At 43.9% G+C, this 25,173-nt stretch overlaps 1 protein-coding gene across 1 annotated transcript in view; it reads left to right on the forward strand.

Moving 5' to 3' along the window:
- Positions 1–25,173, forward strand: part of NFKBID (NFKB inhibitor delta) — a 54,422-nt gene that overhangs the window by 1,744 nt on the left and 27,505 nt on the right. The window contains exons 2-5 of the mRNA XM_078653830.1: positions 6,654–6,763; positions 9,720–9,753; positions 11,388–11,653; positions 22,851–23,086. Coding sequence (XP_078509956.1) covers positions 6,654–6,763; positions 9,720–9,753; positions 11,388–11,653; positions 22,851–23,086 — 646 coding nt within the window. The remainder of the gene's footprint in view (positions 1–6,653; positions 6,764–9,719; positions 9,754–11,387; positions 11,654–22,850; positions 23,087–25,173) is intronic.

Genomic DNA, 25,173 nt, shown 5'->3' on the forward strand with positions numbered 1-25,173 from the left:
GGCGTCAGTTCCTCTGCGCCGCCATGTGGCCTGCCGGGATTAGTAGTCCCCGGAGCGGCGGCGCGGTAGTTTGACCCTTCGTGACTCCTGGCGGCGGCGGCAAGACCCTGGTTCCGCTCTGCAAGACTCTTGGCGGTGGCGGCAAAAAGTAAGTTTGTTCCCCCGCTCTGCCGGGGTCTCGGGGCTTTATCAGCGCCTCCTGGCGCGTTCTCCCCGCCTTTGGCGTCAGTTCCTCTGCGCCGCCGCGTGGCCTGCCGGGATTAGTAGTCCCCGGAGCGGCGGCGCGGTAGTTTGACCCTTCGTGACTCCTGGCGGCGGCGGCGGCAAGACCCTGGTTCCGCTCTGCAAGACTCTTGGCGGTGGCGGCAAAAAGTAAGTTTGATTAGTGTAATGAATCAGGGGCAAGGAGGCATCCTTCTGTTAAAGTAGAGAGGAGCATGTACAGTGAGGCGAGGCAGGGGATGGGAGACTAGTGAGGGGGTTTTAAGATTCAGGGAAGAGTAGTTTTATGGGGTAGTAAGAGGTTGATAGGTTCAGGGGTTGGTGGCATTAAAAGGTAGTTGGGAGCTTTTAGGGTTCAGGGAAGGGCAGTGTTAAGGGGTAGTAAGGGTTTTTAGGGTCCTGGGGAGGGTAACGATTAGAGGAATAAGGGTTTTTAGCTTCAGGCAATGTTAGTATTAATAAGTACCAAAAACACTCCTTAGCACACGTAGCAATATAGTTTAACACAAGTAGATAACGTGTTTCCACAGAGTTAATGCAATAAGGTAGAAGAAATCAGTATCTTTTCTTCTTTGTTGATCACTTTATTTCTATGTGATTTTTCAGGAAGTTTTCCACAGCCAACTCGTGTTTCGTCGTTTGAAGGAAATCGTCCCACGACTTTCTCAAGGCTGTATAAAGTGAAAAGACACAAAGAGAAACTGTATATGTATTGCGACTTAGGCCCAGATGCATCAAGGTAAAATCCGCTCGCAAAGGGGCAGATTCTCAGAATCTGCCCCTTTGCGACCGGTATTTTTGCATTTGGGATGCATCATCCCAAATGCAAAATTCGCAAATTAAGAATTCGCTAAATTGCGATTACTTGCCTTTAAGGAATCTCAAATTGAGATTCCTTAAATGCAATGCATGAAAGTTTAAAAAATAGCGATTTCTCTAATAGGGCTCGCAAATTACCATGAAGTTCAACTTCATGGTAATTTGCAAAAACTTTGAAAAATGCCCTAAAGTACATTTTTCAAAGTTTCATGTTGCGCACACACATGCCATAAGGACATGTGTGTGCGCAACCTATGTGCACAGATCAATTTCACGGGTGCACAGGGTGTCCTTTGGAAACCCCTGCACCCTTGAAATCGCATTTTCAATTTGCGATTCGCTAATTGTGATTCCCAAATTGAGAATGTCTTCCCATTCATTCCTATGGGCCTCTAGGCCCATAGGAATGAATGGGGAGGTAATCCTTAATTGCGAGTCGCAATTTACGAGTCGCAATTAAGGAATTTTAAGAAATCGCTATTTTTAATGTGATGTCTTATTGCATAGCATTTTGCTATTCCTTATTAACGATTCCTTATTTTTCGCTAATAAGGAATCGCAAAATGGATGCTTGCTGCATCTGGGGGTTAATCTATAGTCCCCTATGCAACACAAATACCCATACTTAACAGTATTGGTAAAGTCACCAACCCAGTGTGTCACAAAATGGTGGTGAGATGAGAATCAGAATACAGAAATAAAAAAACCTTATCACAAATAACCTGTTATTGATTAACACAGAAAAGTACCTCTGTGAAAACAGTAGGTCTATGAACCTAATTGGACTGGAGAGACCATGTGCGTGCTTATTCGGATATACTAGGTACTATTGATCTTCTTATTTTCGTGGAAAAAGTCATGAGTGGTGTGAAACACTCCTTGTGATTAAGATCTAATTGTCTAAAATGTGCAGTAAAAGGTGAAGGTTGTCTAAAATAGTGAGATCTGAGGATTTTTATAGACACACCCTTAAGAGTAAATCTGTAGTGGGCATGTATAAATACCTAATTCCTGTTTGGCAAGATCGTTCTGAAAACCAAATAGAGAGAATATTTATACGTCACTCCATTAGCTGGTATATTAACCATCTTTCTAATGATTTGTGTTGTTGAACTGAACTTACTTTATATGCGGTGATAATTCTAACCCGCATAGGGGTTCAAATGGAGGCGTCTTTGATTTATCATCTGGCTTCTCACGTATCTGGGTTTGCTTGTAATAATCTTCATCCGCGCTGCAAACATTTTTACAGAACTTCTGAGTGATACTGTACTAATGGTGTGCGTCCTATATTCATTTCAGAAAGGAGTGTTTTTGGTTCTAGAAGGCTGTGGCCTGTGAACAGAGGTGGTTCTCCTTACCCTATAGCACCGTCAAATACAGGGCTCATTTAAATAATTTGTGTTAATTTTCTATGTGGCGCCGTTTACCTATAACTAATACCACTGTCCAGTTTATCTGACTAGTATTAAGAAGTAGTTAGGGGTTTTTGGTCTTAAGGAATGTTAGTGTGAAATGGTAGTAAGAGTTATTAGGGAACTGGAAAGGGACGTGTTAACGAGTATTACTTGTTTTTTAATTCAGGGAAGCTGATCAATAAGGGGACATACGTTTTTTTTATATTTAGGGAAGTGTACTGTTAAGGGACAGCAACGGCTTTTAAGGTTAAGTGAAGGGTAGCATTAAGAGCCACTAAGAAGTTTTATGGGTTCAGAGAAGGGTAGAGTTAAAGGGTGGTAAGGGGGATTTAGAGTTCAGGAGAGAGTAACATTAAAAGGTAGTAACTTTTTTAGGGTTCAGATAAGGGTGCATATAGGGTAGTAAAAAGTTATTACGGATCCGAGAAGGGTAGCATTAAGTCATATTTTGGTGGTTTTATGATTCAGATAAGGGAAGTGTTAAAGGCTAGTAAGGTTTTTTTTTTTAGGATTCAGAGAAGGGTACCATTCAGGAGAAACAAGGGTTTTTTAGGTTCAGGTAAGGCATAGCAAGGGGTATCCCACAACATGGTTAACACTGACTGCACATTATGCTGCACAGTCGCATAGTGTTTGACTTAAAGAGATTTATCGGTATACCCTGTCCATCTGTACAATTGGGAGTTGCCTTGGTGTGAATTATAGTTCTAATGATTAAGCAATGACACTCTAACAACAGTGAGACAACACTAAGGGTCTTGACTCTTTACTCAGCAAGGCTGAGCCAACCTTATATAATCAAACAACACAACTGCCAGTGCTGAGGACATAAACTTAAGCTGTTTTTCGGGGGGAATGGTTGTTATGAACATAACATAATAACCTGCTTTTTGATCTGTAAAAATACACTTTTATTACTCTTTTTTAAACATCACTAAATTTTTGACACATAATTACTTGTGCATGGAAATACGAATGAAACATACAGACTATATACATTTATATACAATACAATTATTACCAAACAAAAAATTACGACACACTATCAATTTCCCACACTCTTGGCCAAACATTCATACCACACTGCCACTGTCCACTCTTACACACACAAAGGTCCCGGTGTCAGCAAAACTGCAAGAATACAAAATAAGGACAACGTTTTTATCCAAATTACAGTTTTTGATGTTTCGATTAGGGGAAAATCCTCTTACTGTTTACAATCATAATTACAGCCTTATATTTTATGTGACCCGGAACCAGATCGGTCGACGCGTTTCGAACCCCACTAAGTAAAGGGTTCTCCTCAGGACCAATAATTTCACTACAAAACAAAAAAACATAAGCTTAGGTTTACTCTGGTCTAAGAGCCTGTAGCCACTCACTGTGAAGCACCCTGCTGCCCTCTGTCCTACCTTCAATCTTGGGTCAAAGCTCAACAACTGTATGTCACAAAGGTTGCACTCCCAGATTCAAACCAGGAAGGATCTAGAAAGAGACATGAACCACTTTTAGACATAACATTTAACAGACAATAATGCCTTCATACTCATTGTCGCCAGCTTAACTCTAAATCCACTTACCCGCTCGGTGTGCGGGTCCCTGCTGGTTTGAGCCGCTTCAAATCCTGCAATATGACACCATTATTAAATGGTTTGCATCAAGAGCCCCTTCAAAAATTTAATATCGAGGATCATTGCCTACCGTCAGCTGTAAGGCTGTCCTTGTTGCCAATGGCGGCCGCTGCGGGTACTTTCTTTCACTCAATCACTGCGGGAGAAGGACATACATAAGTCGCGGTATTTCTCCCCTCACCGTCCCGACTTCCTCCGCAATGAGTCAGTGCGCCATTCTTACCGAGTCAGCCGGTGTTCGAATCCTCCATGTAAACTCGATGCAATACCTTCGGTCTGTGAACCGCTGTGGTGTCTGCACAAGTTGCTTCCTGTATATTTGCCAATTTCCGGCTAATGGTTCTGGGAACTGTAGTTTTCACATACGCTATTCGGTAAACGGATTAGGCGGGGAGTGGTGATTGAATTGAGTCGTATTAAAGGCTTAAAGTACTAATGTCATTGGACATATATGCTAAAAGTGGTGCAATAACTCAGAAAGGTTCTTATATATTAGATTTATAAATCTCTGAAATTTCATTCAGCCCCCTTGTTGCAGTGTTGAATTTCATTATCAACAGCGCCTCCTGTTGGCTTAATCGTGCATCCAAATCACCTCCTCGAGGATCCCTGTCTATCTTGGATAGTGCTGTCCATTTTAAATCGTTTTGGTCATGATTCTTAGCCACCCAATGGTTTACCAATGGGGCATTCTCCACCAGTCTGCGAATTCTTGATTTGTGCTCCGTTATTCTCTGTCTTGCTTCTTGAGTTGTTTTGCCTATGTATAACATAGGGCATGGACAAACAATTGCATACACAACATTCCTGGTCTTGCAGTTAGTAAACATCTCGTGTTTCCAATGAATGTTTTCGAATGTGAACACTGAATTTTCAATCGTTTCTTCGCAGCACGTGCAGGTGCCACATTTGTGATGACCTGCCACTGGTGGTAGTCCAAACAGACTTCTCAGTGTGGGGGCTTTTTCGATGGGGAGGGCTGCCCGTACAATGTGATTTGCCACACATTTCTCTTTTTTATAGGCAAATAAAGGTGGGGCTGTGAAATCATCATGTAAATCTTTAAGTAGGTGCCAATTGGATGTTATCAACTTTTTCAGTTGATGAGCTGCAGGGCAAAACGTTGTAACACATACCAGCCTTTTAAGTTCCGGTTTTACTTTCTTCTCCAACAAAGTATCCCGTGGCGTCCACCATGCTCTTTTTAGGGAATTTTTTAGTAGCTTTTTTGGATATCCTCTTTGACTGAGGCGATCCTTGAGTTCATTGGCATGTTTGAAGTATTCCTCCTTCTCCGAGCAATTCCTGCGAATTCTAAGAAATTGACCGAACGGTAGGTTCTGTCTTAAACTCCGAGGGTGGTTGCTCGTATAATGCAGCGCTTTATTCCTATCAGTGGTTTTGCGGAATAAGGTAGTACTTAGACCCCCTTCATATGACACCACTTTAACATCCAGAAATGTGATAGATTTATCGGATGCGGTACAACTGAACTTGATGTCATTCGTCCTTGGGGTTCGAAACGCGTCGACCGATCCGGTTCCGGGTCACATGTTTAGGAACAGCAGCTTAATATGTCCGAAGGGGACAAGGAAAGTCTCTGCTGGCGTCTCTCTTCCAGAGATGCACGTCTGTGCAAGTTCACGTGCTACACTTAGCTTGTAAAGTGTTGCTCTTGCAAACGTGGAGCCCCTTAGCCAGAATATTGCTGGGTCCCAGGCCCCAGCACCCCACAAACGCTAGCAACTTTTTGACATATTGCAGTAAAAAGGTTCCACTGACAAAGCCTGTAATAAGAGCCCTATACGAACAGAACCTGCATAAGAACGTCCCTCTTAACATCTAGTGGTAAGAAGGTTCTGCTGACAGGTCCTGCCAAATAAGGCTTGAAACTAACAGTCTCTGTAAAAAACATCCCTGTTACATCTGGCAGTAAGAAGCTTCTGCTGACAGAGCCTTTCACATAAGACTCTAGCAACCAGAACCTGCATAAGAACGTCCCTCTAACATCTAGCAGTAAGAAGCTTCTGCTGACAGAGCCTTTCGCGTAAGACTCTAGCAAACAGAACCTGCACAAGAACATCCCTCTAACATCCAGCAGTAAGAAGCTTCTGCTGACAGAGCCTTTCACATAAGGCTCAAACTAACAGCCTGTAATAAGAACATCCCTCTAACATCCAGCAGTAAGAAGCTTCTGCTGACAGAGCCTGTCACATAAGGCTCAAACTAACAGCCTGTAATAAGAACGTCCCTCTAACATCTAGCAGTAAGAAGCTTTCGCTGATGCAGCTTGATATGTAAGGCCCTAAACAAGCAGAACATGCACAAGAACATCCCTCTAACATCTGGCAGTAAGAAGGGTATGCTGATGGATTGTGCTTTGAGGTTGGACAAGATTAGTCTTCAGCAATGCATGAACAGGTGCGAGCGCCACTGGGGCAGCACCTTGAAGTTGGAGGAAGGATCATAACGTAGAACCATATTTTCACGCTTTTCTCCCCATCTCTTCATCCTCTTTTTCAACATCCCTTCCCCTCCCTTCCCTCTCTTGCCCCTAAACCAGTAGCCTTTAAGCAGGAGAGGTCGAGCTGCTACTCCCCGCAGACTGTGAAGAAGCTCTTGGAGCAGAAGCGGAGGCGCGAGACCGGCAATGGACAGGCCTCAACCTCTCAGGTGAGGAGTGTCACCTATGGAGTAACTCACACATTCTTACAAAACCCATACACCACACCTACATGAACACACACTCACTTATAATAGTTCAGACACTTCAATCCTCTGCCTACTGACTGGGGTGCGGGCTTGTTCCACGACTGCCTCTTCCCCATTACTGATTGGTTACACGGTTCATGATCCATAACTCTGTGAAGGCAGACATTGTCATTGTCCATGATCCTGTAGAGAAGGTCAGAAGCTCCCATTTTTCCATGACCCTGTAGAGAAGGTCAGACGCTCCCATTGTTTCCACTGCCCTGTAGAGATGGTCAGACACATCCATTGTTCTACGGCCCTCTAGTGAAGGTCAGACGCTCCCATTGTTCTACGGCCCTGTAGTGAAGTTAAGACACTCCCATTGTTCCACTGCCCTGTAGTGAAGGTCAGATGCTCCCATTGTTCCACAACCCTGTAGTGAAGGTCAGACGCTCCCATTGTTCCACAACCCTTTAGTGAAGGTCAGACGCTCCCATTGTTCCACTGCCCTGTAGAGAAGGTCAGACGCTCCCATTGTTCCACAACCCTGTAGTGAAGTTCAGACGCTCCCATTGTTCCACAACCCTGTAGTGAAGGTCAGTCGCTCCCATTGTTCCACAACCCTGTAGTGAAAGTCAGACGTTGCCATTGTTCCACAACCCTGTAGTGAAGGTCAGACGCTCCCATTGTTCCACAACCCTATAGTGAAGGTCAGACGCTCCCATTGTTCCACTGCCCTGTAGAGAAGGTCAGATGCTACCATTGTTCCACTGCCCTGTAGAGAAGGTGAGACGCTACCATTGTTCCACTGCCCTGTTGAGAAGGTCAGACACATCCATTGTTCCACAACCCTCTAGAGAAGATCATAAGCTCCCATTTTTCCATGACCCTGTAGTGAAGATAATACACACCCATTGTTCCACTGCCTTGTAGAGAAGGTCTGACTCATCCATTGTTCCACAACCCTGTAGTGAAGGTCAGACACTCCCATTGTTCCACAACCCTGTAGTGAAGGTCAGACGCTCCCATTGTTCCACTGCCTGTAGAGAAGGTCAGACACATCCATTGTTCCACAACCCTGTAGAGAAGGTCAGACGCTCCCATTTTTCCATGATCCTGTAGAGAAGGTTAGACGCTCCCATTGTTCCACTGCCCTGTAGAGAAGGTCAGATACTCCCATTGTTCCACTGCCCTGTAGAGAAGGTCAGACACATCCATTGTTCCACAACCCTGTAGAGAAGGTCAGACGCTCCCATTTTTCCATGATCCTGTAGAGAAGGTCAGACGCTCCCATTGTTCCACTGCCCTGTAGAGAAGGTCAGATACTCCCATTGTTCCACTGCCCTGTAGAGAAGGTCAGACACATCCATTGTTCCTCAACCCTGTAGAGAAGGTCAGACACTCCCATTTTTCCATGATCCTGTAGTGAAGGTCAGATGCTCCCATTGTTCCACAACCCTGTAGTGAAGGTCAGACGCTCCCATTGTTCCACTGCCCTGTAGAGAAGGTCATACGCTCCCATTGTTCCACAACCCTGTAGTGAAGGTCAGACGCTCCCATTGTTCCACTGCCCTGTAGAGAAGGTCAGACGCTCCCATTGTTCCACAACCCTGTAGTGAAGTTCAGACGCTCCCATTGTTCCACAACCCTGTAGTGAAGGTCAGTCACTCCCATTGTTCCACAACCCTGTAGTGAAGGTCAGACGCTCCCATTGTTCTACTGCCCTGTAGAGAAGGTCAGACGCTCCCATTGTTCCACTGCCCTGTAGAGAAGGTCAGACACATCCATTGTTCCACAACCCTGTAGAGAAGGTCAGACGCTCCCATTTTTCCATGATCCTGTAGAGAAGGTCAGACGCTCCCATTGTTCCACTGCCCTGTAGAGAAGGTCAGATACTCCCATTGTTCCACTGCCCTGTAGAGAAGGTCAGACACATCCATTGTTCCTCAACCCTGTAGAGAAGGTCAGACGCTCCCATTTTCCATGATCCTGTAGAGAAGGTCAGAAGCTCCCATTTTTCCATGACCCTGTAGAGAAGGTCAGACACATCCATTGTTCCACAACCCTGTAGAGAAGGCCATAAGCTCCCATTTTTCCATGACCATGTAGAGAAGGTCAGACACATTCATTGTTCCACAACCCTGTAGAGAAGGTCAGACACATCCATTGTTCCACAACCCTGTAGAGAAGGTCAGACGCTCCCATTTTTCCATGATCCTGTAGAGAAGGTCAGACGCTCCCATTGTTCCACTGCCCTGTAGAGAAGGTCAGATACTCCCATTGTTCCACTGCCCTGTAGAGAAGGTCAGACACATCCATTGTTCCTCAACCCTGTAGAGAAGGTCAGACGCTCCCATTTTCCATGATCCTGTAGAGAAGGTCAGAAGCTCCCATTTTTCCATGACCCTGTAGAGAAGGTCAGACACATCCATTGTTCCACAACCCTGTAGAGAAGGCCATAAGCTCCCATTTTTCCATGACCATGTAGAGAAGGTCAGACACATTCATTGTTCCACAACCCTGTAGAGAAGGTCAGACACATCCATTGTTCCACAACCCTGTAGAGAAGGTCAGACACATCCATTGTTCCACAACCCTGTAGAGAAGGTCAGACGCTCCCATTGTTCCATGATCCTGTAGAGAAGGTCGGACACATTCATTGTTCTACGGCCCCTTAGTGAAGGTAAGACACTCCCATTGTTCCACTGTCCTGTAGAGAAGGTCAGATGCTTCCACTGCCCCATGACCTAGAGGAGTGCAGACATGCCCATTGTCCCATTGCTGTTTAGAGACGTCAAGTCATCCCCGTTGTCCTATGGCTATGTAGAGGGGTACAGGTACCCCCAATGTCCCTTGGCTGTATAGAGAAGTTCACTCACTGTCACTGCTGGATGTGTTTCAATATATCTAAGGACTTTTTCCTATTTTCTCATTTAAGGCTCAACCCCTGCTCAAGGAAGAAAACGGATCAGGTGCGTGGAAGCATAAATGAAACCTGTAACCTGCAGCCTTCGCTGTGACAGCAGGGGTGTCTCTCACACTGTTTCTAAGCGTCAATCCGTGCTCAGTTGCTGCTTCTCAATTCCTTCATTCACACTCTGTCGCTTTCTTTCATGGTCACTGCTCCTCTTCGCCTTCATCAGTCGTCTGTTCCTTGTATTTTTTTGATGTTGTGTACGTTTACAAGTCTAAACAACGCTTTGCAGATTCACATGGTTTAACCCAATGTTGACTCTGTGACGGCGTCACATACTGACAACTAATCTGCTACCTGTGTGACTTTTTATCCTGTTCCCACTACCTTTTGTTTCTTTTCTGCTTCACAATCTAAATCTCTTGTACGTTTTTTCTTCACCCTCTCTCTTTCTTCTCATATTGACCTCCGTTCTTCGCTCCCTCTCTTTTGCTGACACTCCTCCCCCTGACTGTTCCTCCCCTTTGTCTCCACGTCCTTATCTCTTTACCCCATGACCTTTCATTGTTATGGTCTTTCTTTACCTCTCTTTTCATCTCTCATTCTCCCTCTGTGTCGTTCTTTCTTATTTATTCTCTTTAACCTTCTGGGTGCACTGCTTATCCTTCCTTCTGACTTTCTCTCTCTCTTCCTACCTCTCCAAGTGTCATTCTCTCTCTGTCCAAATCACGTTAGGTTCGATAATGTTTTATTGGTACGAATTTAAGAAGTTACTCATGTTACCAAAGCTCTCCAGCTCCATGGATATTGCAGCTGTGTTACAAAAGTGAGCTTGCTTCTTCGCGGGGGGTTAGGGGGGCATAGGTGGGGACAAGCTGACATCATCCTGCTGCCTGTGTCTCTTTCATGCCCCCCGTCACTGCATTCCCTCCTTCACTCTATTCAATTCTTTTCCACCCTTAAACACTTTCTTTGAAAGACTGTCTCTGGTCTCCTGTCGGTTTACTCTTTTGTCTTTACTCTTCTCTTTCTCTCCCTCATGTCTTTCTTTGATGTTTTCCTCTCTCCACTTGAATCCTGTCTGTGTTTTACTTTCCTTTTTTCTTTTCTTCCTTTCTTTGCTGGTGTTGCAGGTTGACATGGGCACTGCTCCCTTTTTATCGCTAGCTCTGAGTTTGCGCTTCCTGTGGAATCAGGATCTTGTGGTCTCTGCAGGGTTTGTGAAGTCGGTGATCTTGCAAGAGAATCTCCCACATGAGTAGTCCCATTGTTAAGAAATCCTGTTTCATTCTCCGATCTCTGGTCAATGACCCTGGTCTTATTCTCTCTTTCTACCCCATTTTACCTCTCTGCTTTGACTGTTTTTAGATCTTCTCGCTCATTAACCTTTTTTCTTACTCTCCCTATTACTATGTTTTACTCTTGTGTGATTTACTTACACTTGCTGGAGGCATGGGCAATTTATGCATGGTCGTTTAATGCATATTCGCTTTAATTGCTGTGTGCACTTTTGCATTATGCCTATTTGCTGTATTCACACTGTAATGCACACTCGCCATATCCACAATGGCTTCATGCACATTTGATTTATGCACATTCTCTTTATACAAAGTCGATTTCTGTGTTTCAGATCCGAAAGTGTAGCACTCCTGGCTGAGGACATGTTTTCTTACTGTGCCTTTTCTGTTTCAGGCCGGATTCCCTTTTCTCATTCCGTGGGCACCCCTGCGACGACAGAGTTTTCAGGTCCTTTTATGAGCTGGCCCCCTGCAGCCCCCAGTGGCCCCCGGTGGACTGAGTATCACTACCGCTACTCCCCAACCGACGACTTTGCAGGCCCTCTGTCCCCCTATCACACGCCACTGGGCTATGAAAGTGTGGCAGCAGCAGAGCACAGCCAACCCATGGCACAACATACCCACTGTTCCCACAGCCTGGGCACTGCCAGCCAGTTTACCGTGAGTATTTTTAATTGTTGCCCCTCACATTGCAGGAGGAGGAGATACATACATATATATATATATTCACTGAAAAAACCATAGGTTTCACACCAGTTATAGTTAGGTGGAAATTTTACTCGCATAAAACCATTGAAATTCCCACGTTATAGATAGTTGGACTCACTATAACTTGCGTGTGCAATGCACTGCTGATGACGTCACATATTACATCACTCATGACATGGTCAGTGACATCACTCATGACATCACTGATGACATCTCAAATGACATCACTGATGACAACATCCTTGTGACAAAGTGGCAGACCTCCTATCAGCATAAAATAACCTTTGACACACCCATTCAAAAATAGAAACTAACATTTTCTTAAAAAAGGAGAAAACAATACCAATTACAACAACTTATTAGGTAATTCCAGCATCTACATACACATCCACTCATTCACCAACAGTTCTATATAGTCACTCATGCATGTACTTACTCATCATATGTACTCATACACCTATACATCCTGTTACACACTAATACTCATCCATATAGTTACTCACACACAAATTCACACATGCAAATAAACTATCAAAAAACCATTTACTTGATTATACTGCTATATACACACCACTACACATACTTCTACAGAAACGGAAACATATTTACTCTCTTAAACAATCAATTATAAAAACACATACTCACTAAACCACCCATACACACAATCATCCACCCATACAGTCTTGCACACATGCTTTCTTCAAAATACATACAAATAGTGAGTCCCTCATTCATGCATCTGTGCTCTAAGTAATATCCCCCACCGAACCATACAGACTCAAAAAAACAACTAATAACCCATATATACACTCATGTAGCTACTCATCAACCCATGCAGCCACTTATACACAAAGTGAGACACAGATACAGATATTTAAATATTTAAACATTACTCGCTAATATATGTATTCACTAAGATACATTTAATAAGTCAGTTAACCAATCAATTTTACACAACAAAAACATCCATTTAGACATTTATTTACCCATTTATTCTTCCATCAACCTTTAGATATACATATATAGAAAATATTTATTTTTCAGAAAGATACACATTCACTGGATGATGTCATCAGTGATGTCATTTGAGATGTCATCAGTGATGTCATCAGTGATGTCACTGACCATGTCATGAGTGATGTAATATGTGACGTCATCAGCAGTGCATTGCACGCGCAAGTTATAGTGAGTCCAACTAACTATAACGTGGGAATTTCAATGGTTTTATGCGAGTAAAATTTCCACCTAACTATAACTGGTGTGAAACCTATGGTTTTTTCAGTGAATTTAATAGGTTTTTTAAATGCTAATTCCTAACTATAACTGGTGTGAAACCTATGGTTTTTTCAGTGAATATATATAAATATATATATATATATACATATATATATATATATATATATATATATATATATATATATATATATATATATATATATATAAAATTTCTATGGCAAAATGAAACCCCTCATTTTGTTCCTTTTCAAATTAAATGTATTAAGTGTTACCACTTTATTCCAATCAAGATGACTTCAGGTGTGCCATACTTTTGTCATAAGTAAGACTGTTAGCGTTCTAGTTGTTCTTTAGAACACTCTGGGACATTCTGTCATTGGGCTATAGTTGGGCTACATCTGGCTGATATTTGGGCTACATTTGGGCTCTTTTGTCTCTGGTGGCCATCTTGGGAGACTGCATATCAGAATTTTTTTAATGAAATATAAGAGGATTTGAGAAGTCACTCAAAATGTGCCCTAATTTTTCTTTCTTCAGCACTAATCATAATTTCTATGGCAAAAGGAACCCCCTCATTTTGTTCCTTTGCAAATTAAATGTTTTAAGTGTTAACACTTTATTCCAATCAAGATGACTTCAGGTGTGCCATACTTTTGTCACAAGTAAGACTGTTAGCGCTCTAGTTGTTCTTTAGAACACTCTGGGACATTCTGTCATTGGGCTATAGTTGGGCTACATCTGGCTGATATTTGGGCTACATTTGTTTTTTTTGTCTCTGGTGGCCATCTTTGGGCTACATTGGGCTACATTTGGCTCTAACATATATATAGCCCAATGTAGCCCAATATATATTTTTTCAAAGTTAATTTTCGTAAAAACCACTGGAGCATATATCTTGAGACATAGCAAAGGCACATCGGGGTACCAGTCCCTACAATTTTGCCAAGTTTGGTGGAAATCCATTCAGCCGTTCGGGCTAAAAGTGAGTCCAACCGCCCTATGGAAATGAACATGGGGAAAACACGTTTTGGGACCCCCCTTTTATCTCGGCCCCCGCTTGACGGATCCCACGGAAACTTTCAGGGAAGGAGCGGAGCGCAGCGAGGCAAAGTTAAGGAAAATTACAGGCGGATCCCTCATTCGGCGCCAAAGTTATTCCCAATAGAATGTTGCGGATTTCCTATGGAAAACGATCCTAACTATAACTACCTACTGGCGACCGCCAGTAGGTAATATATATATATATATATATATATATATATATATATATATATATATATATATATATATATATAAATATATATATATAAAGAAGGAGAGAACTCTGGGTAGTTCCCAAGTTTAGGTGGAAGGCAGCTCCTGTATAGAGCACCCTCAACACCAGCGACACTCTAAATTTGCTCACCTCAAATGTCTGCTTTTCTATCAAAGTTTTTAAGCATAGGATTAGCACAGTGCTATCCACGCCGAGATAGAAATGGACAAAGTCTTTTGCCATTTGTGCAGCAAAGTCTTTAAGCATAGGATTAGAAAGTGCTATCCACGTCGAGCTGTAAAATGACAAAAGCCATTTATCACTCCATGCACAATATTACAGCTTTGAATTGGTAAAATACCATCCAAGCCAACCTGAAATGAGTAAAAGCAACCCCTGACATGTGTTTCGCTGTCATTACAGCTCTTCAGAGAGGTTTAGCTTTGTCCAGACACAAGGGAGCACCCAGTATAAGTCAAAACAATACCCCTGCAGGCATAGAGTGATCCATAAATTATGCAAAAAAGAAGGAGAGAACTCTGGGTAGTTCCCAAGTTTAGGTGGAAGGCAGCTCCTGTATAGAGCACCCTCAACACTAGCGACACTCTAAATTTTCTCACCTCAAATGTCTGCTTGTCTATCAAATTTTTTAAGCATAGGATTAGCACAGTGCTATCCACGCCGAGATAGAAATGGACAAAGTCTTTTGCCATTTGTACAGCAAAGTCTTATATGTATATATATATATAAATATATATATATGTCCGACGAACGCCGCAGCCATTAAAGCACAGCAACCACGAACACGTTAACGGACTATTCAAACAGTAGTATTTATTAACATAAAGACATGCAGAGTGTCAGGAACACTCAACGTGTTTCAGGATTACTCCCTTGGTCACGATATATATATATTTCTTTCACAATTCTCCCTCGCGAAATCACCGCCTTCTCATGAAATTCAGTGTCCAACAAGATAAACTGAGGAACATCTTGAACAAGCACTGGCACATAATCAAAAATGATCCGATTTTGGGTAAAGTTGTGCCGCAAAGGCCGCAACTGACTTTTAGATGTGTAAAATCATTAAAACAAATGTTGGTAATAACACCTTAAAACAAAAACAACCTAGAGAAACCTGGTTAACAAGAAAGAATGGGTTTCTAAAATGCCCTAAATGTAAGGCCTGTGGTTATGGAGTGAACACTACCCAATACAAACCAGGGTTATCAAGAGATATGAAAAACATCAAAGGAAAATTCTCATGTAAGACAGATTTTGCTGTCTATGGCCTGAGGTACGTGGGTAGCACTATCTTAGAAGTCCATAAACGGATATTGCAGCATTTACGTGCAATAAAGAATGGGGATCGCAGGTACCCAGTTGCGCGTCACTTTGAAAAATATCACAATAAGGACAGCAATGGTCTTACTTATAATGTGATTGATGGGTAAAATATTTGTGGGGATTACTAGGTGTGCAGTATTCATGCATTTTTTGTAGTATTCCTGCATTCCTTGCAATTCTCTGTTCTGCTAGAAACAATTCCAATCGAATCCGTGCTTAATTTGTAAAAGGTTTAGTGCCAGGGCCCTCATCAGGAGGCCACCGCAGCATGCTCCACCCATTGCCCCTGCCAGGGCTGCCAATGACAATTCAGACTATTCCAGGCCTCCAAAGCTGTAAGAATGGTTTGGAAGGCAGCTATTAGTCAATTTAATTATATATTATATTATTAATAAACAGTTCTGCTTAACTCCAAATGAGAGAGACAGAACCACCATGTGGCAGGTGTCATAAGTGACAGTGTTGACAATTAAGTGCTGGTGCCAAGCACATGAAACCATGGCCCAGTTAAGCACTGGGTTGAATCTAGAATTGCAGAGGATCTGTGATGTGAGTCTAAGAATAAATGCACTGGAATTCAGCGCCTTTCAAGTCTCGGACTGGATGGCTTAGAAAACTTAGCAGATATGTATGTATATATGTGTGTACATGCAGGGCTTTAAGTAGGCTGAGTCTCACCGGTGCGGGGCACCAGCAGTTTTTTAAAGGGAGCCTTGAAATGAGTCTCTATCGGGCTCTGTTTTGTGCCCTGGTGACAGCAGGCACATCATGTGCCCATGCTCACACTGCTCACTTTTCACTAGTCGAGAAGTTACTCCATGACGTCATGCCAGGTGAGTGTTGCAGGGGAAGAGAAATCCTTTAAACAGAGTCATTTTCTCTCTGGATTTCCCTTCTCTTTTTGAAACTCAGGAGCAGCAACATTGTCGTGGTGTGACCATGGCTTTAAGTGGAAGCTTCTTCAATATTATATGCAAGCAATAGTTGCTGCTTATGTATCTTATACAACTAACAAACATTGGCAAAGCCAATAGTCCTGATTTGTTGTAGGTATGATGTTACTTGTTGAATCGTATATCTGGATGCAATGACAGAAACCTCAAAATACAAGTCGTGCGGCACACTAGGCTAAGTACAGATTTTTAGCTTACGTGTTTTTAAGCCACGCCCTTACTTACACTGGCCACGCCCCTTTGAGAGACACCCCGCCCCCCCCCCCAGTTGTTTCATCCCACTTAAAGCCCTGTGTTCATGGTATTTCTGTAGTACGAACCTAGCCAAAAAGGCAGGGGAGATATAGAGAGACGTTCATCACTGGGGCTGAACCGTTCATGGCATTACCACAGGCATAATGGGGGCTTTGACCTCTAGAACTACTCGAAGGGCTCTCATTACAGAACCTTTCGCTCAAAAGGACAAGCAGGATTTTGTCCAGCATGAGTACTGTTCATCTGGGCCGAGTATTGTTCATATGCTGTGTTATCTGCTCGTGCCTACCAAAAATATGTGTCTTCTTGTGTAGTATAACTGGTGCTGGAGTAAAGCGCCCAATACTTTCGGGTCGAGTTTGCGCTATACAAAACTGCATAAAAAATAATAATTGTACTATGTCATAAGCAACTAGTTAACCAATACTCTACTATTGTTAAAATACCCAACCCATTGTTTAGACTGCTTAGTATCTCCCTGCAACGATCAGCATCCTTGGTCTGCTGGGTTTGCAAAGAGCTCTCAGTATTTAATAGCAATCTTGGAAGATTTAGAACTCATATTTTTGCCCATTTCCCATTCTAAATTGTGATATCCTGCCACCTAGCGGCAGAACTAGAAAATGCTCCTGAACTATGTTTTTTGTGTGATGACATTTTTGGAATGTATGTGGGAGTAGAATGGTCTGCGCTCATGTTCGCCTTGCCTGCTCACTCTGTTTTACGACACGGAGTGTGGATCGTTACTTGCTTCCCTCATGCTCAGCAATTTCCTCAGGCAGATTACCTCCCGGATATACTTTGGACCTTTCCATTTTTTCCTAAAATGTTCTATTACTCTCAGTGTTTAATTCGTAAAAGAATAAGTGCAGGGGCTCTCGTCGGGAGGCCACTCCAGCTTGCACCACACATTGCTCCTGTCAGATACCAATGCCACTACAAACATAGCTACTAACCATCACACTCTTACATGTGTATCAGTTCATAATATTCCAGGCCCCCAAAGCGATAAGAATGGCTTGGGAGGCAGATTTTAGTCACTGTAAATGTAAATTGAACTAATAAACGGCTGCTGTTGTGCTCATACCTAAATTAGCCAGACAGAGCCACCATGTGGCAGACTGTCATAAGCACCGGCTCAAATTAGGCACTGATTACACCCCTTCTTCGTTAGTTCTTCGTTCAGCTTGGGTAGCTTGTGGTACAATGACCATATCTACACTGTGTTCTTTCTTCACTGATATTTCGCAGTCTCTGGCACAGGCTATCATTCTGTCTCTTCCTTGGTACCAGGAATCCGCTGCTTGCTGCGCTCTGTGGACTGCCACTGACAAGACCCCACCTCTTACATGCCGAGTAAGGGTGCTCCCATGATCCCATCCCACACAATATGTTGGGTTTCATAAGAAAGAAGCAAACTCTGCACTGCAGTTTGCCCTTTCTCCCTGTGATGTGACGACGAACTTCGCCCTAAGGAATCCCGGGTCACCTTCATGGGACCAGGCTACTTGTTTTAACTGGACCCCGTTGTCATTGTCTAAAGAAAGGGCGACAAGTGCCTGGGAGCCAAAGGTCCTATGAGGATCAAAGTCTCTCCCGCGGGAGACTCTGTGGCGTCCCTAAGGCTCGAGCCAAGCTCCTCGCCTCAGCACAGAGGCCTCAAGCCGCCTTTGCACGAGAGAATTGACCCACTCTCCTGGGCTCAGTGCTGCAGACCTGTTGGGTTCACAGAAAAGTTAAGTGAATCTCCCTCACTGAGGGTGAGCAATGAGGCCAAGTCTCAGTTCACTCTGGTAACCATGGCCACTTTCACTGGGAATCAAGCCCAGCTCCCCCTGTGGATAGTTTCTGATCATGTCATTAAAAAACTGGCTTTTTTAACTACTAGCTCCCTGTTTGTGGAACTTAAGGCATTAGACCTGGGCTTGAAGCAACACCAATACTCAGGCCATTCAAGGGCTATATAAATTGTAAAATCATACCAAATCCCTGTCTGACCACGCAGTAGTGGCGGCTCCTCCACTATGGCAGAGGCGCGTCGCCCCCCTGCCAGCACTTTGAAAAATTTGAAAAATAAAACGATAATAAAACAGGTTTAAACCCCGTTTTATCATTGTTTTCTTTTTCCTTCTGCTGAGGCAGGGTGGTGACAGGCTGGAGGGGGAGTGCTGGGAACTGCCTTCACTGCGCATGCGGGTTTGACTGGCCATCTCAGGCCGGACAAACCCACATGTGCAGTGAAGCTCTCTACAACCCCAGCTGCATTGCAAGGTTGGAGAGAGAGCAGGCTCAGATTTCCAGTCTGTCCTGGAGCGCAAACCCTCGGCGCTCAGGCCAATCCTGAAACTGCTCTCGCATGAGAGCAGTTTCAGGATTGGCCGCATGGCAGACTGAGAACCTGAGCCTGCCAGCAGTGAAGAGGAGCACAAGAGCGCAATGTGATGCTGAAGGGCAGCAGGTACGTTTTTGTTGTATTCTTTTTCTGTTTGTCACCGACTTCCTCTGTCCCAACGCCCCCTGCCTCCGCCCCGCCGATTTTCCCTGAAACTAGCCGCTCCTGCCAGTTAGGTCCATCTCCTGACTCCTCCGTGGTGCTCCAGGTTGAGCGCAGCTCCTGCAGGTCAGTTTAAAGGGAAGCTGAGAGCCTCTCTGCAAGAAACAGTTCTTGAGCAGGACTTCCACAGTGTGCAGGCACACACACAGTCCATTCTCCTCAGAACACAGGATGCACAAATAGGAGAGGTAAAGAGATGCAGAAGCCTGACCCCGTTAAGACACCCAAAGGAACAGTATTTTGAGAGGTGACCCAACAGGTTATAGTATATATTAACCCTTACATGTATCCTACCAATGTAGTGTTATTCAGTATTGTGGATGCAACAATTGTGTAGGTCGATTTTCCAGTTCCAATATTGAGATGTTTAATCATTGGTGTCCTCATCACTAGTGTAACAGCAGGGCATCTGAACCAAGAGTTGACAAACACTTCCAACCATAAGTGCGCATGGCAGTTTCGCTGGCCGTCTTGGGCTGGCCAAACATTCATGCGCACTTAGCATTTCTCCACCTGGCTGTGTAGCCAGCCGTGTGGAGAACAGTCCCAAGGCTCCCAGGCACTGTCTAGGCAGCCAAATAGGCCGCTCAGACCAAACACAACCCTGCTGTCATGCTGATGACAGCAGCATCGTGATTGGCTTAGGGGAGCTTATGTGCTGCCGGGAGCCAGGAAGAGGAGGATGGAGGAGACGGTCTGTCCATAATCAGGTTTTTTTTTCTTTTAACCTACCCTTCCACTGATTCACCACACACTTTCCGTAGCAGCCGCCATTGGGATCCTCCCAGATATGGTGTGAAGGCTTTGTTCCTGCATGAACAAAGAGGCCAAATGTTTGAATACAGACAGCAAGAAATGTACCAAGGCCCAAATTAAGCATCCGATGCACCATCTTGGTTTGCACTGGTATCTCAGTGTGCTAACCTCAGACCACGACAGTACATGCAATGACACTAAAAAGTGGATGTCCTCAGTGCATATGCAACTTCTTGACAGTGTGCACCTGCAGTTATGACAGCAGACTTCTGAATGATGCAGCCACTGAAGAAGTAATCAGAGAAACAAAATAGGGAAGGCCTCACTTAAAGTTTCTTATCTCTGTACAAGAGTCTACAGTCGCACCTCTCTCTTCTACCATACAATAAATGGCAGTACTCAGGAAGACTAACCAGCAGTTGGCTAGCAAAATGCCTAATGGACTTTCTTAAGGAGCCTTGTTTCTCCTCCTGTCACTTCAGTGTGTAGGTCTCCTCGATCCAGCTTCAGGAATGTCAGCAATACACTTCCACTGTCAGAGAGAGCAACCTCACCTCCATCTGTCTTTCACAGGGGTGGTACAGCCTCTGTTTAAAGAGGATGAAAGGTTTTCTCTCCAGATAACCATCAATGCATCAGCCATTCAGTGCTAATTAATGCTTTACTTTCTGTCTCCATTAGCACAAACCCGGTCTGCATGCAGAGAACCTCAGAAGAAGATAGAGAAGCTCCTCATTTTAGGGGCAACTGAGAGTCCCACCACAAGAAACAGGACTGGAATATTAGTCCCAATAATTCCTTTTAAGGAAAAAGGCACAAGGTCTTCAGCCCCATGTAATCCTCTGTGATCAAAATCATATTTTCCATGCAGAAATTCTGGATGCTGAGTTTGGCGCAGGTCCTTCAGCTATTTAAAATGAATATCAGAGTTAAGTTGTACTATATGATGCGTACAGCTAAGTGTCTTTCTACTACAGTGAGAAACACCTGACATTTCTGGTATCAGTCCATTTCAGTCTGAATGCTGCCCCTCCTGTCTTTACAAAAATCCAGGCTCTGTAGCGAATTCTCTGCAGCAGCAGAAAGTCCAATGCTGTCCACATCAGGACCATTCCCCCTTTCTATCAGCAACAAGGCAGCAATCAGAGACTGGCCTAGCCCTGAATCTCAGGTCCTTCTACAATTTTGGGCTTTCATTAAACTACCACACATTCTCCGTAGTGTCATCCACAATGATCCATTTCATAGGGTCAATCCTGTAGCGCAAGAGCCTTTCCTCCTCCAGAAAGCATATGGTCCAAGAGTCAGACAACGCATCTCTTCTTTACCATGAGACCATGTTTGCTTGGTGGTTCCAGAAGGTATTGGGAATACAGCCATCCTGGATAAGGTTGATGCCACTTGCCAAGTTCAGTATATGTTCCCTTTTGCTCCATCCGTTCAGAGGAACCATCTGGTGAACGACCATCCCCCTCCCAGGCCGCCATCACTGTTTCTAATATTGCATTGGAGGACCGCTGCTTCAAAACCCAAGGCTGGAGTTCCCTTCCACTGACCTGTCTGCAGCTCACGGTCACCACTAGCTCCTCAGAATATGGGGGAGGGGAGCGAGAAATACGAGGAAGTCATCCTTAGTGCCTTGCATTGACTTACACCAGATTTTAGGAGTGGACTGGTGCTTTGAGACTATTCAATGTATGCAACTCAGAAATGTCTTCAGAACCATTGATCTTTCCTCCCTATACCTCTATGAGCAGTATGAGGCCTACATAAGTAGGCTACAGCTGATTCGGGGTTTGCTTGTGTTCCCGCCCAGACCGGACCTGGCCTCGAAGTTCATCTTGGACTCTTCCTACTAGAGCAGGATCAAGGCTGAATTGCATATGGTTGGTCTCTGCCTAGTTTATGATAGTCTTTCTTTCAGTCCACGTGTGGATAGAGTTGTAGCCACAAGCCTTTTTTTGCTTTTAAAGTTCTCATTGAGATTTTACTTCTTCTCCGAAAATACATTGATTCAGGTTGAGGTTTCTCTGTGCTTTGACTACATCAATGCTCTGCATTAAATCTATAAACCTCAAATCAACCAGAAAGCTCCTGCTCTTTTAGTCTAGCGCATAAACAAACACATTCAAATCTCCTCCCAGCTCCAATCTTTTCATTGGCTACCTGTTGCCAGAAAGGCTATTTTTAAATCTCTTTGTTTCTGTTACAAAACAGTTCACCTCTCTTTTTCAGCCATCATAGTTTTCCTTATGCACCATTAGCCGAGCTCTTGGCTTTGGCTGGACCGAGGTTCAATAAAACTAGAACAGGTGGTCGTTTTTTGTTGGTCCTGACATCCAAAGCATGGGCCACTTTCCCTTATCTTTCTGTTCTCCTCACAACTAAAATTAGACAAAAACCTAAAATCTTAGCGTTCAACAACCCTAATGCTTCTTCTAGTGAACATGCAGACCCCTTACCACCCTATTTAAAGGTCACAGTGCACTGTACAAGTATTTATCAAAATCATCATCTCTATTCTGGGAATTTCTTATTTTTCACCAACCCTTTCCACCTTTCTCTATTTATGAAATGAAACGTTGTTTTTTTTTATTTCTCCTAACATATAGATGGTTGTCGAAAGGAACACCTCACATTGATACTAATTCTCTAAGGATTTTCATCACCCAATTCAATAACTATTTTCCTCGTTGTATACACATGTAGGCAATTCTTTTTAATTACTGGGAAATTGAATATGAAGATATGAATTTCTCAACATACTGAACATAACTCTCAACTTTTCCGTAGACACCAGCATATTCCCCAGAACATCTGGAAGCCAGCATGTTTGCAGATCCTCTGGTTTCTGAGCTGGCTTGGCAGAGCCCTAGTGCCCTATGTTCAGAGCAGGGTCCAGTTCCTTTCCTGACTCCATCTGGGCCCCTCATCACAGAGATGAACCTTGTGGAGCTTGAACAAGCGAGGGCTGAGATCCAAAATCTGGACAGTACAAGACTTCTTAACCAAGATGAGGATGGCGACACGTGAGTTACCTTTTTTTCAGTTAATTTTGTTTTATTGTTTTCATATAGCTAGCAAGTCGTCGATTGTGACAACAAATTCTTTAAACCATTATTTTGCTTAGGAAATAATCAAAAATCAGAAGATTAATTATACATCATTCACACTGGCCAAATACAAAACACAAAAGACTAAGGGGCTGATTACAAGTTTTGCGGTCCAATGGATCGCCAAACCCGCGGTGGCAGTGCAACTACCACTGCACCGACCACTGTATTATAACTTTTTGGCAGTCGGACTGCCAAAGAACTGCTGCAACCGCCAGGGATCCCTGATCCTGTGGCAGTGGCACATCGGTCTGAGGCCGCAATATGCACCACCAAGCATATTACGAGTTTCCTCACTGCCACAGATATCATGGCAGTAAGCCCCCCATGGGAAGTGTGACAGAAAGGAAACTAAGGGGGCCCTAAAAGGCCCCCCAGTTGCCTCAGGGCCTGAGGGTGCAGGCAAGGGGGCACATGGTGTGTTGCCCTGTCTTTATTCACCCAAGTTATGCCAAGTACCTGCAGCAGGGAAGGGCCCAAAACGTATTGTGGAGACATCACAATTATTTATCACAAAACAACCTGTTTTTTATCGGGAGTCCTGGCGGAACGCTGGGTGGTAGGAAATCTATGTCAGCCCAGTGATCCCACAACTTTTCCACACAGAAATGTGTGAACATTGAGATTTCTCAGCTAAATTTGAGGTGTGCAGGAGATTCTGGGTAGGAAAACATTGTAGGATCCACGCAAGTCATACCTCCCTTGACTCCCCTGGCTGTCTAGTTTTCAGAAATGTCTGGGTTTCCCTAGATGGCCGCCAATACCCGCGCCAAAAACCAAGGTGACTCCCTGCAAAACAAGGTTGCTTTGTGATGGATAATTTTGATGTCTCCACAGTATGTTTAAGGTCCTTCACAGTCCATGCTGTGCAGGAACGCACTTTGGTGGTGCCGCTGTGGTGCCTTTCTAAGGCTCACATATGAGCCTTGAAAGTCACCACCGTGAGACCGCCAAAACAGAATGGCATACCTGTATTACAACTCATAATCTGGAGGGTGGTGAGCGGATGGGTTTGGTGGTGTGGCAGCAGGGTGCTGGCATGGCAGCCTGCTGCCACGCCACCAAATTCGTAAGGCCCTAAGACAACTATGGATAAAAATATGGTCTAAAACAGAACAAACAATACACATTTATGGGATGATCAGTAGGAACAGCTAGGCCTGATGAGGCAGTAACACAGTTCCATACTAGAGAACATATCTAGGCATTTAAAGAGATGGAAGGTAAGTAATGAGTGCATGAATTCTGGGACATTAATTGAGTTGTAAGCGAAGTAATTGGCTATGGGTAGCTAGAGGTGCCGATCCGACCAGTTCCACCCTGAATATCAATCAGTGATGGCTGAATGTGGTAAACATCTAGGAACTTGACATATCAGTCCCAGCACGTGAATAGAAATCATTTTACTTGCTTTCATTGAAATGTAGTAGTCCTGCTAGTAAGGGACAGCATTCAATCAGTAAGGGGCAGCATTCAATCAGTAAGGGACAGCATTCAATCAAAATATAGTCTTCTGCACCATGAGTCTTCAAGCAGAACTTCCTTTTCATGGGATTTAGAGATTTGTAAACTGTTAAAGCAACTGCTGGGTTTATTTTTAGATTTGGGAAGATAACTCTAGAGAATGTGGACCATACATCATTGCGAAAGGGGGGGAGCATATTTACACTGACCTAATATATGTAGTACCTAATCAGTGTCTTTCTCGCAATGCCAGAAGGAGGGTGAAGCCAACAACCCAACTTCTGCATTTTACATTGTCCATCAAGCATGATGCATCATCATTATTCTTGATTGTGCCATGGAGCCCAATCACCTTCCTGCCTCATCCATCTCAACTAATATCTTTGCTGAAATGGCCATACCCTGGATCTTGTCTGAAATACCCAGCACTAACACTGGTCCTACCTTTGTACCTTTGTTGCTTCCGCTAGGGAAAAGAAATTGAGTACTGTGGATTCTGGTCCATCAGCCACATACAAACATGCAACGCACATAAGATA

This window comes from Lissotriton helveticus, chromosome 7 (assembly GCF_964261635.1).
Source record: "Lissotriton helveticus chromosome 7, aLisHel1.1, whole genome shotgun sequence".
Lineage (NCBI taxonomy): Eukaryota > Metazoa > Chordata > Amphibia > Caudata > Salamandridae > Lissotriton > Lissotriton helveticus.